The sequence below is a fragment of the Aedes albopictus genome, chromosome 1 (assembly GCF_035046485.1).
Source record: "Aedes albopictus strain Foshan chromosome 1, AalbF5, whole genome shotgun sequence".
In the NCBI taxonomy this organism is placed as follows: Eukaryota; Metazoa; Arthropoda; class Insecta; order Diptera; family Culicidae; genus Aedes; species Aedes albopictus.
The window spans coordinates 232,324,177-232,342,288 of NC_085136.1; the positions used below are offsets into that span (position 1 = coordinate 232,324,177).

Consider the following 18,112-nt stretch of genomic DNA (forward strand, 5'->3'; position numbering starts at 1 on the left):
GTTCTTTCGGTGGCGGATTAATGTCGCTGCTGGAAGGACACCAAAAAAACTTAACTCCCGTGATTGTGGTCCGAAATCCTTGTAGCATGTCTGTAATTTAGTTCATTGAGAGCAATTCCACTTATATTAGTTAATGGGCCTAGTTTTTGCCATTGCATGAATTTGTATAGGGTACCCGGACAAAAAGGACGCCCTTTGATTTCCCTTATGAAACGTAATAATATAGGCATAATCGTGTGTCCCATCTACAAAAAGGGCGACAAGTTGGATGCGGGACCTATCGCGCGATTACACTACTGAGCGCTGCCTACAAGATACTATCTCAAATTCTTTGTCGCCGTCTATCACCGATTGCAAGAGAGTTTGTGGAGAAATTGGATTCATGGGTGAACGCGCTACGGACCAGATGTTCGTCATGCGCCAGGTGTTGCAGAAATGCCGCGAATACAACGTGCCCACACATCATTTGTTCATCGATTTTCAATCGGCGTATGATACAATCGATCGAGACTAGCTATGGAAGATTATGCACGAATACGGATTCCCGGATAAACTGATACGATTGATCAAGGCGATGATGGATCGAGAGATGTGCGTAGTTGAGTATCAGGGACACTCTCGAGTCCCTTCGAATCTCGCAGAGGGTTACGGCAAGGTGATGGTCTTTCGTGCTTGCTGTTCAACATTGCTTTAGAGGGTGTAATAAGGTGAGCGGGGATAAACACGAGTGGAATGATTTTCACGAAGTCCGTGCAGCTGCTTGGTTTCGCTGATTATAATGACATTATTGCTCGTAAATTTTAGACGATGGCGGAAATTTACATCCGGCTAAAGAGTGAAGCCAGACGAATCGGATTAGTCATTAATGTGTCGAAGACAAAGTACATGATGGCAAAGGGCTCCAGCGAGGAATCAGCGCGCCCGCCACCCCGAATTTTTATCTACGGTGATGAAATCAAGGCGGTTGAAGAATTCGTGTACTTGGGCTCACTGGCGACCGCCGACAGCGACAACGACACCAGCAGAGAAATTCAGAGGCGCATTGTGGCAGGAAATCGTGCTTACTTTGGACTCCGCAGAGCTTCGTAGGATCGAATAAAGTTCGCCGTAACACGAAGTTAACCATCTACAAACGCGTGTCAAAAATTCCGATTTTCAGCTGCACGAACAATACTTCTGTTCAGATAGCCAGGCTGCTATTAAGGTGAAACGGGACGCTGTGTTATTTTTCCTATCTTGCCTCTCTTTCTAACAATTTGCCTCGCGATTTTGAAGATGGTAATCTCGATTTCTATCGCTCAGATGAGGCTGAAATACAATCAGCATATGCACTGCAAGTGAGCATACACAATGATTCAATGATAGGTTTTTGTTCCATTATATGAAGTAGAACAGTAGCAACAGAGCAATGGCGGATATTTCCTCGACCGTCTCGTTCGCCCTTAAAGCGCTTGCTTTGGCCAAATCTAGGTTGAAAGTTATCGATTGTCGAACTTAAATCGAGGAACTGAATTCAGCAAATGCTGTTCACCTTGTATGGGTGCATGGCGGTTCTTACATTGCTGGAAATTAATTGGCTGATGAGTTAGCTCGCACTGAAGCATCATATAAACTACATTGGCCCTGAGCCAGGTATTCCGGTATCGAAGTAACAAAAGCTTCAGATTGACATCTGCGCTACCAATCAACACAAACAATACTGGTATAGTTTGGAGTTATGTCGTCAAACAAAATTGTATTGTACTGAGCCATCTCTAGGGGTGGCGATACTTCAAGGGTCGATAGTCTGTCAAAGCAGAATTGCAGCATGCTGGTCAAAGCATTGATTGGCCACTGCCGACTCAGCTACAACATGGCGAATATTCAGCAAGCTGATTCATTTGCCTGTGATCCCGAGTAGAAGTAAAAATCAGAGCAATATCATCATTTGATATTCCTTAGTGAAGTACTCAAGATCATAATAAGCTATTGGTTTGTTTGACATAAGAGATAAAATATCAAAAATTAGTATGGGGAAGAACATAATAATATCTCATTTTGATGTTATAAGATCAGACTAATATCTGGGGAGTTCTGGGCTGTAGCACATCTAACCAATATCATGAAATGATCTGACAGATGGATTAGAGCAAAAAAAAAAAGAAAAATCGCCGCGACCAGAATCGAACTTATGACCTTGTGATTTAGGAGCAGTGACATTACCACTGCACTACGACTCATATCTGAAAATGGGAGGTAACAAGAGCATCAAGTTCTACGTTTCCAAGGTGTTTGCGAGTCTTGGTAGTTGTGTTGGTTTGGTCCCGCCATGTTGTAGATGAGTGTGTGAAAGAACTAATTATGATCTTGAATAGTAGTTTTCAGATCTTACAATTTCCGGATGTTATAGATGAATGTGTCAAAGAACTGATTTTGATCTTGAGAAGTAATTTCTAGATCTTTCGTTTTCTGGATGTTGCAGATGGAAATGTGAAGAGCTAATTTTGATCTTGAGCAGTATTGTTCAGATTTCTCAATGATAAATGTTCTATTGCAGAATATTTATACAGTTTCCGCCCAAAATTTGCAAACTGACGTGATGGTATGGAAAATAAAAATGGATTAAGGTTCAATTAGGAATTGCATATGTTCCTTAACTAAGAAAGCACAGTTCTCTAGATGATTTCACATTTTATGCTCTTTCTCTGAATTGTTAACAAAGCTAGTGATCCAAACTTTAAAAACGACATGCGTAGAAACATGTTTGGTTTATTTTGCACCTAAAACAGGACGAATTTTCACCAATAGGACGCAATCAGTGAAGTACTAGATTGTAGTAATGAGCTGAATTTTTGTATGGTGAGAAGGTAAATTCTCAATCTCTGGAACGAACTGGCGCAAAAAGCCTGGCTGTTATGATTCCTTGCCTAACCTAATGGTGTTTGAGCAAAACTTTAGGTAACTGTGTTATTGTTTTCTCCATTTCTTGCAACAAAGTTTTCCAAAGTTTTATTCCAACAGCACCAAATAAGGCAAGGAATCATAATACCCACGCCTCCTGCATAATTTCGTTGCAGAAACGGAGAATTTACCTTCTAGCCTTAAAAAATCAGCTAAAAATCTAGTATGTACTTCACTGAACGTGCTCTATTGTGAACTGTCGCCCCGAAAAGCTTTGGAAACATTTAGAAGATCGTAGTCGTCACGACTATCGTCTGTTCGTATACCCGAGGCAGAATCGCTACGCAATTCGTTGGTTGAAACTCAAAAAGCTTGTCGTCTGCAGCGGTATGTTTTGTTGAAACGGTCCGTTTTTCGAAATAGACGTATTTTGCTTAGCGGGCCGATAAAATTCCCAAATTGTCCGGTGATTTATTTATTGGATTCATACCACAAATGCAAGCTCGACATCGAGGTCCAGCTCATGTTGTCATCGGACTCAATTGGAAAGCCTCTGCTGGTTTACTCACAGTGAAATAAAATAATTATAAACTGGGATCGAGATGGATCTACATAGGTCTTAGCCGAGTCGAAAGACACCAGCAAAGAAAAAAAAAAAAACTGGGATTATGAAATCTATCAGATAAAATCAGTATATATTTTTATGCCTTTTTTAAAGAAAAGCAAATATCGATTATATGCATTTTTATGCAGCTTTTGTGCCGATTACTCTGTTGTTTTTTTTTGTTCAATAGGAAGCAATCAGTGAAGTACTAGATTGAAAGTAGTGAGCTGGATTTTTGTATGGTGAGATGATCAATTCTTTGTTTCTGCAATGAAATGGTGTAAACAGCGTGGGTTATATGATTTCTTGCTTAATTTTATGGTGTTTGAGCAAAACTTTGGGTAGCTGTGTTGTTGTATTATTTATTTCATGCAACTTCAACAACACAGTTACCCAAAGTTTTGCTCAAACAGCATCAAATTAGGTAGGGTAGGTAATCAAAAGTTGAACCAAATTGCGGCTTTCCGAAGCGGCGCAAATTTTGAGTGATTTTTTCTCCCACATGGAAATAATTTATTACGGCAAAATCGTATGTACATGAAAGCCAAAGGTATAAGCTTTCTGTTAAGTGGTAAAAAGTTTGTATTTGCACCGAATTTCATTGAAAAATTCGATTATTCGGGAACAAAGATTTTAATCTTAATTTGAACCATCGGAATCATAATTTGAACCAATTTTAATCTTAATTTGAACTACTGGCGGCAGCAGCTCGTGCATCTCCCACAACAGCCAATTTCGTGCTGAACAATAGAAAAACACATGGATCTGCTAATTCAAAAGATATTATAGTACAAGATACAGATTGTCGCTCTCGTCGCTGTCCGCAACATCCCGGGCCACGTCTGTCAAACGATTTGTTTACACGATCAGCTGCTGGCGATGGAAGGCTAACATGTGAAAACGTCTGATATAGAATATTTCAATCTCCATCTAAGTGACTAAATCTTATGGAATTTCAATACTGAAATTGATGCTTCAAGTAATCTGAACCGAATATTAACCATGGTGTTTTTTATTTGATTGTCTAGCCACAATTGAATGAAAAATTATCTTATTTAGTTTTATGAAACTTGAAATCCATTTGTGCGAAAAAGTATGTTAGGATGTCAACAAATGTTGGGATAGAAACATTGAGAGGCAAATCAGAGACACTAGGGATCCCAATGCAAATCGTGTTGATTTTCGTCGATGATCAGCATAATCGGTGTAGTGATTTCGAGACATCCACATTCAGATTTGACAGATATGTACCTGATATGTTGCGGCGCCGGAACAATGGTTACACTAGCGACAATCTTTATCTTGTACTATAATATCTTTTGCTAATTGCCATAACTATTTTTCATTAGGCAGTGGAATTTCAACTAAGAATGTTCTAAACTCTTCAGGAACTTGTAAACTAAATTTGGAATTTTTCATCCCCCAAGAGTAAACAAAACAACCACTAGCGCAGTCTGCAGGCCAACACTGGAAGCTCGCCCCCGTTTACTAGTTCAAATTTAGATTACAAATGGTTCAACTTAAGATAACATTCTCCAAGTAATTTGATAATTTTATGACAAATAATGCGGAATATTATTCGGTTGGTCGATTCTACGATAAAAAAAGCTTTCATTTGACGTATTCACATATTGCGTGTGATATAATGCATGAGCTGTACGAGTGAACCGAAAATGTGCTTTATCTGGGGGGAAATGGGGGAAATTACAGTGATTTTTCAATTGCCTGTTTTCCCTTACAAAAACGCTTTTTTCAATGCTTTCAAAGTCCATGTTATCAGGTTATATTACGGAAAACTGTTTAACATCTTTTTCGAGACAATATTATCGTCGCACCACCAAATCGAAGTCGTCGCTAGAAGCACATGCGAAGTTGCAGCTGCGAAGTAAATTTTAATCTATTTTTTCTATTGCGCATCATTAAGCTAATTAAGAGCAACAATATGCACTAATCCAAATTGAGTTGCGACATTTCTAAGTAGGTTAAAAATCAATTTTCGCACGTTCGGTCACTTCGTATTTCGACCAAAAGCATAATATTTGCCTGAAAAGTACGTCGTTTTATAGCGCATTTAGTTCACCACTGGACTATCGCACTAGTTTTCACGAGTGCGAAAACGCTAATAAAAGTGCGCGATTGCATCAAATCAACTCGGTGTCTTCAGAGCACTTGTTCTCCATAGTTTGAAGAAATAGTGCGCCGAAGACATCAACCTGATTTGATGCAATCGCGCACTTTTATTTACGTTTTCGCACTTATAATGTCGCAGTTCGCAGTCCAGTAGTGAACTAAATGCGGTATAATGAATTTCGAAATGGTTCAAATTAAGATTACAATTTGACTAGTTCAAAGTTTGATTTCTTACCCTAAGAAATCATATAACCCACGCTGTTTACACCATTTCATTGCAGAAACGGAGAATTGATCATCTCACCATACAAAAATCCAGCTCACTACTTTCAATCTAGTACTTCACTGATTGCTTCCTATTGCCGCATCCATAAACCCACTTATTGTCGGGCCGCCACCAAACCGGACTTCGCACAATCAAGTCGCGACGCGACCCAACTCGCGACGTTTTTTAATCATGTCAAAAGTAGTGCGCATCCTTCCCGTTGTTATCAGCAACACAGCGCACTAGATGCGAAACAGTTGCGACACTTGTGGACCAAGAAAATAGCAATTTTTGATTGAATGTCGGTCTTGATTCCAACCGGATAGACAATATTGAAACTGAAGGCCACTTCTACTTCCTTTTTGTCCCAGTGCGCGTTTGTAAAATTTGTGGTGTACATAAGGGAATTCGATATTTTTGAACTCGGGGGTTGGTTAATTAGGAACTGGCGGAATCCATTATGTGCTGTTGTATGATAACTCCAACTTTTTTGTATGGGTCGTAACGCTAGGCTGTATTCCCTATTCCCCTGGAGCGTTACGGAGTTTGTTGAATCCCTATCTCCTGAAGCGTTATGTTATTTGGGGACGGCGCATAATGAAAGTTGAAAACTTAAAATAGTTTTTATGCGAAATGTTGGGAAATTTCGACATATATACAGCGGGTTGCACTAGGCTTACAAAAGATCAAATTAAGTACTAATTTTGAAATCATATCACGATTAGATATTGAGCAGATATTTGGCATCTTTTTGAATATCTCATCAATATTATATTAAGATATGACATCAAAATTTGATCGTTTTAACCCTTTATAAGGCCGCGAAAACTAGAAGAGTTGTCAACGCATACTATTATGGAAATGATTATATACATGATTACATGTACAAAACAATTTTTGTTTGAAAGAAACTCGCTAAAATCTAGGTGGCAATATAGTTGCCACTGCCCGTTTAGGCCAAAAACGCTGGTGGCAATATAGTTGCCACTGCCCGTTCACCCCAAAAACGAGCTTTTGAGGTGGCAATATAGTTGCCACTGCCCGTTTAGGGTACTTTTCTACATTTGACTTCGATAAAAAGCCGGAAAAGAGATTTTAAAGTAGATTAGGGTTCAACCCATAATATAAACGTTGTAGTTCAGCTCATGTCAACCAATAATTATATTATTTCTTAAAATATTTACCAAATCTATAATTTTTCAATAAGTTTGAGCTAATTTTCTTCAGGCGGTCAAATCTAGCAATTTTTAAAGCTACAAATGGCTCCCAAATTGTTGTTAAAGCTTTGTTTAGTACCAAAAAAAATACCAGGCGTTGTTAGTAATCCCAATTTTGCGTTAACCAAAAAGAAAGTTCGAAATAAATTGTTATAAAACAGAAAAAAAATACAAACAGTAGGTGGCAATATAGTTGCCACTGCCTTATAAAGGGTTAAGATATGATTATGGTATTCACGTCTACCCGGGATAGCTGCGAATCCGATTATGGAACTCGTATCATTTGTTATGTAACTGTCCAGCATTTGCGTAAATAACTGCGTTTCCGAGTACTCGGTAAACACTTATTAAGTGAAACTGACTCCAGAAACCTGTACTTAACCCATAAAGAGCTATAGGGTCTCTTTCGCTGTATGCGGGCGCTGTTTGAACCCATTGTAGTACGCTTATGCGTTAGTACACTCTTCGTAATCGTTATTTCCTACATTTTCCCTCAGGTAGATGATGAGATAGGCTTTTGTTATGGCGATGGCACAAATGTCCCAAATGAAGGATAACGTACCTCTGAATCCGGCCTTCTGATACCTGATAACCAGGGGGTGCATGGCGTTTTCTTGGTTTACGCAGTAGATGAGCCACGGACGATAAGGGTTCTCTTTGAAGATAAAGACTATCCGAGTTGTAGTTGAAGGATGTTTCGAACTGCTTTAGATTAAACTGAAGCTATGCTTTTATGGCACAAATTTCCCAAATGGATGAGAACGTGCCTTTAGAACCGACCTACTGGTATGCCCCTCGTGGAATATGCAACAAAATATTTTTAAACTCTGTATAACAACTACATTTGAACCTTCAACTCGAAAAAACCTCATACAGCCTTAGTTTTCAGTACTTGTTCACATCGCTGGCAGACATGTGACCCTGTGGCAGATAGAGCAAATCGTCTACACCGTGGACACAGATGATGGTCCATCTTGTCCAGTCGTATCGACCGCTCTACGGTATCCTCTGCCTCCCGCAATGTCAACGAACCAACCTGGAGAATTTCGCATAGCTCGGAGTCCACCTGGGGTTCATTCAGATTCGGGTGAAGTTGCCGCAATAGCTGAAGCTCGTTTCGTGAAACGGTGGCTTCAACTGTCAGGAGCCACGGATTGACGTCCAGTTGATGCTGCTGGAACACGTGCCGCTTCAGATCGAGAGCCTGTTCGATGATGGGCGTCACGTTGGTGGCCAGCGGGCTGGTAGTGTTCAAACGGTGGCAGGATTTGAAGAAAGGCTCGTTGGCTGTGAAATAGGTTAGAATTATTGCTTTGAAGTGCAGAAGATATTGAACGATTCTCGATAAAACCTACCAGTACCGATTTTTTAATATTGTTAAGTTAACAAATGAGCTGACTCAATACCCTTGGTAATCGATAATAGCCATAAGTTTTCGAGTTTTCATAGGTATTTTTTTTTTAAATAACTCAGTGAATAACAATAAATCGATTCTATAACATTCCTCCGAAAAATATCTGCGAATAATATCTGGTGAATAGCATTTTAGAAAATGGTATTGTGGAGAATAGTTTTCGGTGGAACATTATAAAATAAAAATAAAGTCAGCAAAAAACCCGAGCTTGAAATACGAAATGCTACAGTAAATGCCTGATTTTAACGAGAATTATTCAGGGTGGTTGAAACAACCTACCTCTGTAAGACCAACTTTCCTCGACGAGGAAAGGAGCTATGGGCCAAAGTACTTTGCAGAGCACATTCAAAGTTAGTGCCAATATCTCTTGAAGATTTCGATGCTGTTCATCAGAGCCGCAGTATAATCGATCCTTGATTAGGTGTACGTAGAATCCAGAAAGGGTTGATACGCAGAAAGTAACAATGGCGGCGGAAGATTTATTATATTGATAGGAGTTGTAGAAGTTGAACACCGAGTCATGGAATTGCTGAAGCTGTTGCAGGAAGTACTGATCTACGTGTGACAAGTCGGACGAATTCCGGCTTTTATCTACCGCACCGGCACTAGCTCCCAACAAGTATTTCATAATGCCTCGTATCTTTTGCAGATTGTCAGCGGAAGAGCCCAACAGTTTGTGACTCACGGGAATGGACACGTTCTGGATGGCATGAGCGGCCACCCACCAACGCAGGGCATCGCACCCATACTGCTTCGTGATATCTTTTGGAGAAATGATGTTACCCAGTGACTTGGACATTTTCATTCCGTTTTCGTCTACGGCAAAACCGTGAACAAACACCGCCCGGTAAGGGCTTTCGTCCCTGGCCGCCACGCTGGTCAATAGTGAGGACTGGAACCACCCGGTGAACTGATCCAGTCCTTCCAGGTAGAGATCGGCCTTTCGATCCCTTCCCAGAACGCTCAGCCAGGAAACTCCGGAGTCAAACCAAATGTCTAAGATGTCGGTACCTTTGACTAGATCCTGATGAGTTAGTTGGAGCTCACTCAATACTCGCTGCGGAACGAGTTCAGCCACATCAGCGCTCCACCAGAAATCCATATTTCCAGTTTTTTCCAACATGTTGCACAAATTTTCTACTATCTCCAAATGAACGACCGGTTCCATTGACGATTTTCGATAAACTACTGGAATTGGAACACCCCACGCTCGCTGCCTCGATATGCACCAATATGGCCGCTTTTGGAGCTGACCACGAAGCACCTTCTTGCTTACATCCGCCGAAGCGTGCGGATAGATGTCAACTTGCTCGACTGCCTTCAGCGCCGATTCCTTCAACTGATCCGTAGCGATGAACCATTGATCGCTGGCCCGCAGCATCACCGGCTGCTTCGTACGCCAATCGATCGGGTAAGAATGTTCGATAATTCCACAGGCCAACGTGTCATCCTGGAGTCGTTCCAAGATCAACCGGTTGCCATCCGTCAGGGCAAACTTCCCTCGTAGAAAATCCGGTGCTTGCTGGTTGTAGCAGCCCGCTTCATCGATGAGGGACCTAACGGGGATTTTTCGGTCCAGGAAAACCAGAAAATCATCCGGACCGTGCGCTGGTGCTGTGTGAACCAAACCGGTACCCTTTTCCGACTTGACGTGATCGCCTGCAAGAAATGGCAATTCTTCATCAGTTATGGGGTGTCGATACATAAGAGATTGAAGCATGGAGCCAGGCACTGTGGCCACTTTTACTAGATCTGTTTGAATCTGTTCCGATACGTAGGAAATCAAATCGGAACCAACCAGTAAAAGTTCTCGACTGGTTGCAGATCTTACCAAGCTGTACTCTAAGCTTGGATTGTAACAAATCGCTTGATTCGCCGGCAGTGTCCAAGGAGTCGTTGTCCAAATGATCGCTGATATCCGTTCCCCGGAAGATAACCTTTTCACAATCTCCGGACATTCAGCTCCTGCACACAGTTGCATCTTCAAATACAACGACGGACTCTGATGCGCCTCATCGTATTCCAGCTCTGCCTCAGCTAAGGCCGACCGCGACGAAGGAGACCAGTAAACCGGTTTTACGTCCCGGTAAATCAATCCATTGTCATAAAGCTCCCTAAACAACCGCAACTGAGCCGAAATATAACCAACATCTAGCGTCCGGTACCAGGAATTCTCACTGCTCCAATCCGCCGTCACACCCCACTGCTCAAACTCCGTCCTCTGCTTCGCGATGGTGTCCAGTGCAAATTTACGGGCCAACTCACGTACCTTCAGAGGATTCAGAGGTTGCTGCGGCCCACCTTTCTTCCTCTCCTTCTTTCCATAGGCTTCCAACGCTTTCAGTTCGATCGGTAATCCGTGGCAGTCCCAACCGGGGACATAATGAACCCTTGTACCGGTCACAATGTTATGCCTTAAAATCAAATCCTTCAGTATCTTGTTGACGGCGTGGCCCATGTGCAGGTCTCCGTTGGCATAGGGGGGACCATCGTGAAGCACGAATTCCTTCTCAGCTGGAAGGTTCTCCCGCTGCCAGGCGTATAATTCGCTGAAACATGTCTAATTGAAACAATGTTAGATTTTGAACATACTACAGGTCATTTGAATTCTACCCACCTTTCGTAAACGTTCCTGAAGTTCGGATCGTTTTTCGGTGCTCAGTCGAGCGGGGAACTTGCTTTTCGGCAGATTGATCGTATCGGTATATTTTACCTCGCCTTTATGGGCACTCTTGGTTGAAAAGAGTATTCGGTTGTGAAGGCGAAGTTGGCGCAGACCGTGACCGCCGCTGCGGAACATTTTAACGTTTCAACAGAAATTATTGTTTTGATAATCGCGGAGCGATCGTTAATGGTGCGGATACACTTGCGGTCGGTCCGGTGCGGGATTTTGCCGTTTTAGCATGTGTTTTGATCGTTTTCTTCTTCTTCTTCTTCTTCGTTCTTTTTGCTCACTTGCTGGTGGGCACAATGAGCGGGGATGGATGGCACAGCAAAAAAAAAGCTATATTGCCAGTTTGTTTTTGTTTATAGTCACGTCGACTTTTGTGACTTTTGACAGTGCATTCAGATACTCAGAACGTTAACCGTAAGATTGATGATTGTCAGATCTGTCAGATTTAGATTTGTTTGTTTATCTCTTTAAGGAAAGCTACTACATTACTGAGGATTGCGGACTGAAATTTGACAGCAGCCAGGCTGCTGCCAAACCTCCAAAATGATCAGAGTGTGCCTGGATACAGGTTTAGTTTGCTTAGTCACGCTAAAACAAGTGAAACATTTAATGACACACAAACTTTGCCGTCAGATACGAAAACGTTTAAAACGTTTTATCTGTGCGAAAATTATGTGTGAAACTTGCCTAAACTTTGTAAATTATTCTTCCAAACCCATAATGACAAAGTCAGCTGAATATACGTTTTATTGTAGTTTTTGCTGTAATCGATATGTTTGAGCCTTGGTTTAAACGTTGTGTGAAGTAGTTTATGCGTGCACTGCGAAATTGATCTCCATAGAGATAAGAAACTTTACAACGGGGAGCACTGGAAGAAAGAGTACGTGTTCAAATTGAATGACCAAAAAAGTGGAGTCCGGATCTCTCAGCTACATTACGGAGAAGTGCTAGGTTGTTGTTTTCGGAGAAAACTTGGTAAATATTACCATAGTTACTCAGACCGTATTTGGCTCTAGACTGTGCGTATTTTGTGCAGGAGAGAATTATGTGCTCTGCATTCTCTACGACGCTGCAAGTTTCGCAAACGCCGTTTGATTGAAGTTTCATTTTAGCTAGCCAATAAGCAGAGTAATCGTGACCTGAGAGGAGGCGATTGAGCGTGCGAGTTTCCGAGTTCGTGAGCTGTTTCCCAGTGTACCAGGGTTTAGACGGTATCGTATTCTGGAGTTGGAAAAACTTGCGGCCTTTCCCATCTATTGCTGCATATTCGAGGTACCATTGCTGTGCGTCTTCCACTGCCACCCGACGAAAGTAATTCTCCACATCATGAACGAAAACCTTGTTGTCGCAGATATATTGTTGCTCCTGTACTTCCAAAGCTGCTTTCGCCAACTGGTCAGCTGCCTCGTTCCCGGCTGCGCCTATGTGACCCGGAACCCATTGCAGAGTCGTTTGGGTCTTCGACGCCATGGTCAGCAGCCTTTCTACTATTTCGTCTCTGTAGTGATCCTGAACGTTTGACTTGATAAACTCCAGGCCCGACTTCGAGTCAGACATGATAACGGCGTTGGTGATTCCAGATTCACAAATATATTGGAGGGCCACCCAGATAGCCTCCAATTCAGCAGACATTATGCACACGTTACGCTCAAGTTTCAAACTGATTCGGAAATTCGTTGTCGAGTCATAAACGCCAATTCCACAGTAGTTCCAGTTTTTTGAGGCATCCGTATAGATGATACGCCGGCTGTTGTATTTACCATGAATCAGTGACAAGGTTAGTTGTTTCAATACCCGTTCGCTTGTAGTTTTCTTCCTCCATGGACCGTCTGGTAGCTCTGTCTCAATTGTTACATCTTCCCACTGATTCTTACAAACGAGCGAAGTGGATGTGGCTTGCAGTATCGTCGCATGATCCAGGGCAACCCGTTCAATAAAACTGCATCGGTCTTTCTCGCGATTCTGATCCTGCTCCATTGCCGAGTCAAGCTGTTGTTTCACGACTGAATTTCGGTGGTAATGTTTGGCTAATTGCTTTCCAACATTTAGCAAACGTCGGAACTCTAGCGGAAGCTGTCCTGCGATTGCATACAAAGTGTTGATCGGGGTTGTCTTTGTGCACCCGGTAACTTTTCGAAGACACTGGTTGTTCAGAACATCAATCTTTCCAAGATTTGATTTACAAGCCGAACCGTAGATAGTTGAAGCGTAGTCCATGCAACTTCTGAATAGTGCGTTGTATGCCATGCCCAGTGTTTGTGGGTGTGCTCCGTATTTAGTTCCGCTGATGACTCTAATCATGTTTTGCCGCTCTGCTAACCGTTGAACAAGATCCCTCAGATGAGCACCATGCCCAAGTGACCTGTCGACGATCAATCCCAGGTACCTGTGAATCCGAACGTTTTCCAGTTTATTTCCATCGATACGAATCTCCAACTCTTTAGGGCTGTTTTTGAATAGCATCACCTTTGTTTTCTGCGGATTCATGGTAAGGTTCAGTTCTTCTGTTTTACGCTTGAACTCGTTTAGAAAAATCTGTCCTCTGGCTGCGACTTGCTCTCTGCTACCGCCTTCAATGATGATAGCGAAGTCGTCGGCGTACTGTACGAGTACCACACCTTCAACTTTGATGGTATGTAGTACCGTAGTGTATACATTGAACAACGTTGGCGAGCAAACATCCCCCTGTGGCAATCCTTGAGTGACGAAACGAGTCATTGTTTCACCTGCAACATGTAGCTCAATCTTTCGGTTTGTCAAGAACGACACAAACCAGCTAGTAATCTCTACAGGAATGTTGAGATCTAGCAGTGTTTTCTCTAGACAATCAACCTTGACACAGTTGAAAGCATTTGAAAGGTCCACAAAAACCACGGCTGCTATTCGGTTACTCCTTTTGATTTGGCAAATGCGATTGGTGACGAACTCCAAACATGTGATAGTTGACATTCGTTTTCTGAAACCAAAGGATAAATCAGGAAGGATATTCCTTTCTTCCAGGACTGCTTCCAGTCTTTGCAAAACTGCTGAATTTAGAACCTTCAATCCACAGTTCACAAGCGAAATAGGGCGGGTGCCCTCTACCGTCTCCGGGTTTTTGCCGGCCTTAGGAATTGCAACCACCTTGATCGTTTTCAGATCGATAGGAATCCTGTTAGTTCGCCAAATCAGATTCAAGTCTCGTATTATGTTATCCCTGACCGCCGGTTGTAGCCTTTCGAGAATTTGATAAGAAACTCCATCAGGTCCTGGGGCTGACAAGCGTGTTTTCCCTCTAGTCTTCTTGGCGATGTGGCTCAGCCAAAAATCCACCGTCAAGATGTCGTAATTAGCAGGTCGTACATATGGGTCTTCCTGGTATGGTTCGATCGGAAAATGCTTATTCAAGAAATCGTTCGCTAAGTGTTTGTCTACATGAACAAGAACATTTTCTACCTTTCTCTTACCCCCTGTCAGCTTCCTCAGACTGTTCCATATAACTGTAGCAGGTGTCTGTGGATCGAAGCTAGAAACAAAATCCTGAAATTTCGCTCTAGATGATTCCTTCTTCTTCCTAAGAAAAGTAGCCTCTTTCTTCTTAAAATCCAAAAGCTCCCTAATGCCTCCGGTACTATTGTACAAGGATCTAGCCGCTCGTTTTTCTTCCCATGCCTGCTCAACTTCCTCAGACCACCAGAACTTGGGCGAGTGTTTGTTCTTCTGCTTTGACTGTTTTAAGATGTTTCTGGTTTCCCTTTGTAGCTGCGCCATCGTGATGACATCTTCTTCATGGATGTTTTGGACTCGCTCAAAGACTTTTTTCTTGTTGATGAAAAATTTCGATTTCTGTGAACAGGCAACTTGTATTACCGTTTCCAGCGCCAGATGATGACTTCCAATTCCGTAGTCGAGGATGTTTGTCGTCGAGTCCAAAAGAATCGAGCTTGACACGATCACCAGGTCTATGGCTGAGGGATTCTTACTCACGTCTACCGGAATGTAGGTCGGTTGTCCATTGTTCATAATCACGAGATTCGCGTCGTTCACCAGGTCATACAGAATAGCGCCTTTCCCATCCGAGTGTCGTGGATCCCAAGAATAATGGTGCGCATTAAAGTCGCCTCCAATGATCACCTTCCGGAACCCAGTTGCTATGCGAAAAATTTCTTCCAATTCGTTTTCAAATTCTGAAACAGATATACTCGGCGACACGTACAGCGATATGACCAAGATGTCTTCGGCCACAATATGGCGGCCAACCGCCTGGATTTTAGGAAAATCCGGCAGCTGAACTTCTCTAGACTTAATCTTCTTATTTATGATTATTCCCGAACCTCCATATCCGTCATGTCTCGAATTTAGGAAAGTAAAAAACCCTGGTATTTTGTATTTCTTTTGCTCATGCTCAATTTTGCTCCAACATTCGGAAATGAGGGCTATGTCATAGCCCTCTTTCACTAACACTCTCGTAAGCTCTTCCTTATGTTTTTCTAAACTTTGTATATTTAGCTGTAAAAATCTGACTACATTTTCTGACATCTACTTACGGTTTACCTGATTCGTTCTGTTCATCCCTGTGCTTGCTCCTGCTGCGCGTTCTTCCGTTCTTCGTTTCGGTGTTGCTGTACCGTGGCACGGCGCCCAGGCTCCTGGACGCGCTCTCCGTTCCGCTGGTGCTCGCACGTTCGTCTGTTGCCAACTCTTGGTTGATTTCCTGCGATCGCTGTTCTGCCATTCGCTGTGCCCACCTTTCGTAGTCTGTAACTCGGAACTTGTTGAAAAGCGCAACTCCGTTACGCTCTCCCTCTCCGGATGCCTTCTTCTTCTTGTCCACAAAAACTTCGACCTGATCGGCGATGACTACATCTTCAATCGGGCGCTTGGTTCGTGGGGCCTTGGGTTTGAAAGCTGGTTTGACTGTGTATTCTCCTGCTGCCATGTCCGAGTACGTATTCGGCAAAGCTGGAAATTCTTCGTTGTCTGTCAGCATGTCGTAGCGGTTTTGTGTCAGGACAGGATTCTGCTCTTTGGCCTCCATGTAGGTGAGGGTGGTGCGTGCCATGATTGTTTTTATGTTTCGCTGACGGGTTCTCTCCGGACAATCCTCGTCCGATGTGCGGTGTTCCGATTTACAGTAGAAGCATTTCCTCGGGTTCTGACATTCACCTGTCTCCATGCCCTCGTGCATTGCCGCACAGTTTGGGCATCGCTTCCTCGATTTGCAGTTCTCAGTTTTGTGATTGTATCTCAAGCAGTTGAGACACAATACCGGTCGGTTGATGAACGGTCGGACGGTGTTGATGCAGCAGAACATTCGTACCTCTCTCGGCAGCTGGCTCGCACGGAAGATGATTCCAATACGCGATGTTGGGATTTTTCTCGCTCCTTCGTATCGATGTAGTCGATTGATGCTCAGGATGGGGCACGTGCTGGTGATACTTTCTCGTATTTCATCCATCTCCATGTCGACCGGGACACCGGCAACCACACCGGAAACAGACACGAAGCTTCGTGGGACGTATGCTCTGTAGTTGCGCTCCTTCAAAGATGGGTCTCTCTGCAGCTGGTTTGCCGCCTGGGGGGTTTTCATGAAAACGATCAACTTGAACCTTCCTAACGCCCGGATGTTCGTGACGTTTTGACGATACAGATCCGACTTCGTCATCAGTTGGCCAAAAGATAGTTTATTGATTCGGATGGAGCCATCTTTGTCATCCAGCAGTTGGACTATGACACGGTAGGGGGCTGAGTCCGACTTTTCATACTCGTACACTTGGTACGTCTTTCCGCCGTCCGGCGGCTTCCCCATTTTGCCGACTTCTTCCACGTGCAGAATAAAACGGTAGTTTTTCGACGATCGAGCAGAAGAAAAAACTTTTTAACTACTTAATCGAAAAAACACTTCACTATTTAAAGTTTTTATCGAGATGAAACTATTTTTCGACAGTTAGTTCACCACAAAAAAGTAGAATTTTCACACTCTCCCAAAATTTAATATGGCGTCACACTTGAAGGTTTCACCGGAAGTGTTTTGATCGTTTTGATGGGTTTGATTTGATTTTCTCTCTTTTATTGTGGCACAGACCTGCTTGACCCTATTTTGATTTTGTTTTGCTCGTTTTATGCATCACCAGCCTTGTCATCGCTGTCATCTTCATCATATTTACATGCAGAAACCGAAAAACTCAAAATTATTATCGTCGCACCACCAAATCGAAGTCGTCGCTAGAAGCACATGCGAAGTTGCAGCTGCGAAGTAAATTTGAATCTATTTTTTTCAGTTGCGCATCATTAAGCTAATTAAGAGTAACGAGCCTGGATAAAACAAAGAGGAGAAACGTCAAAATTGGAACAGTCGATTTTATGTCATCCCCACACTCAGCGAAAAAAACTAGCGAAATTCATCGGAATACCTTATGAAAATTTGCTATAACTAATTCTTATGGATGACATAAGAATACCTTATGAAAATTGATCGTGCTTACCATGACAAATTTCATAAGATAGACTTATGAAAAGAACAAAAAAATCTTAAAATGATGCAGACTGGATTCGATCCATGAACGTCGGGATCACCGAGCCCGTGTTTTATCCACACGGCTACCGACGCTTGAGAATACCATGTTGCTAAACATGAATAAAAGCCAAGCTGTGAGACGATTTTACGTCATAGAGTGACCTTATGAAATTCATCCGAATCATTATGAATTATTTAAAGGCCGTTTCATAAGTTGGGCCTTATGGAAATCTCAAGGTTATTTGGCTGAGTGCATAGTTCCAATCGAGCAGGAGACCTGTCAAAACGACAAGGATTCGCCACTTTGGTATACTCGAGACACTTTAATTAAGAGCAACAATATGCACTAATCCAAATTGAGTTGCGACATTTCTAAGTAGGTTAAAAATCAATTTTCGCACGTTCGGTCACTTCGTATTTCGACCAAAAGCA

The 18,112-nt window shown here is 42.6% G+C and overlaps 1 protein-coding gene across 1 annotated transcript; it reads right to left on the reverse strand.

Moving 5' to 3' along the window:
• Positions 1-7,877: 7,877 nt before the first annotated feature.
• LOC109399960 (isoleucine--tRNA ligase, mitochondrial) lies at positions 7,878-12,078 on the reverse strand. Its single transcript, XM_029873916.2, has 3 exons — positions 11,128-12,078; positions 8,790-11,070; positions 7,878-8,383 (listed from the first exon to the last, which is right to left on the reverse strand). Exons 1-3 carry the CDS (start codon positions 11,308-11,310, stop codon positions 7,965-7,967), a joined length of 2,883 nt encoding a protein of 960 aa, XP_029729776.2. The 5' UTR covers positions 11,311-12,078; the 3' UTR covers positions 7,878-7,964.
• Positions 12,079-18,112: the final 6,034 nt, after the last annotated feature.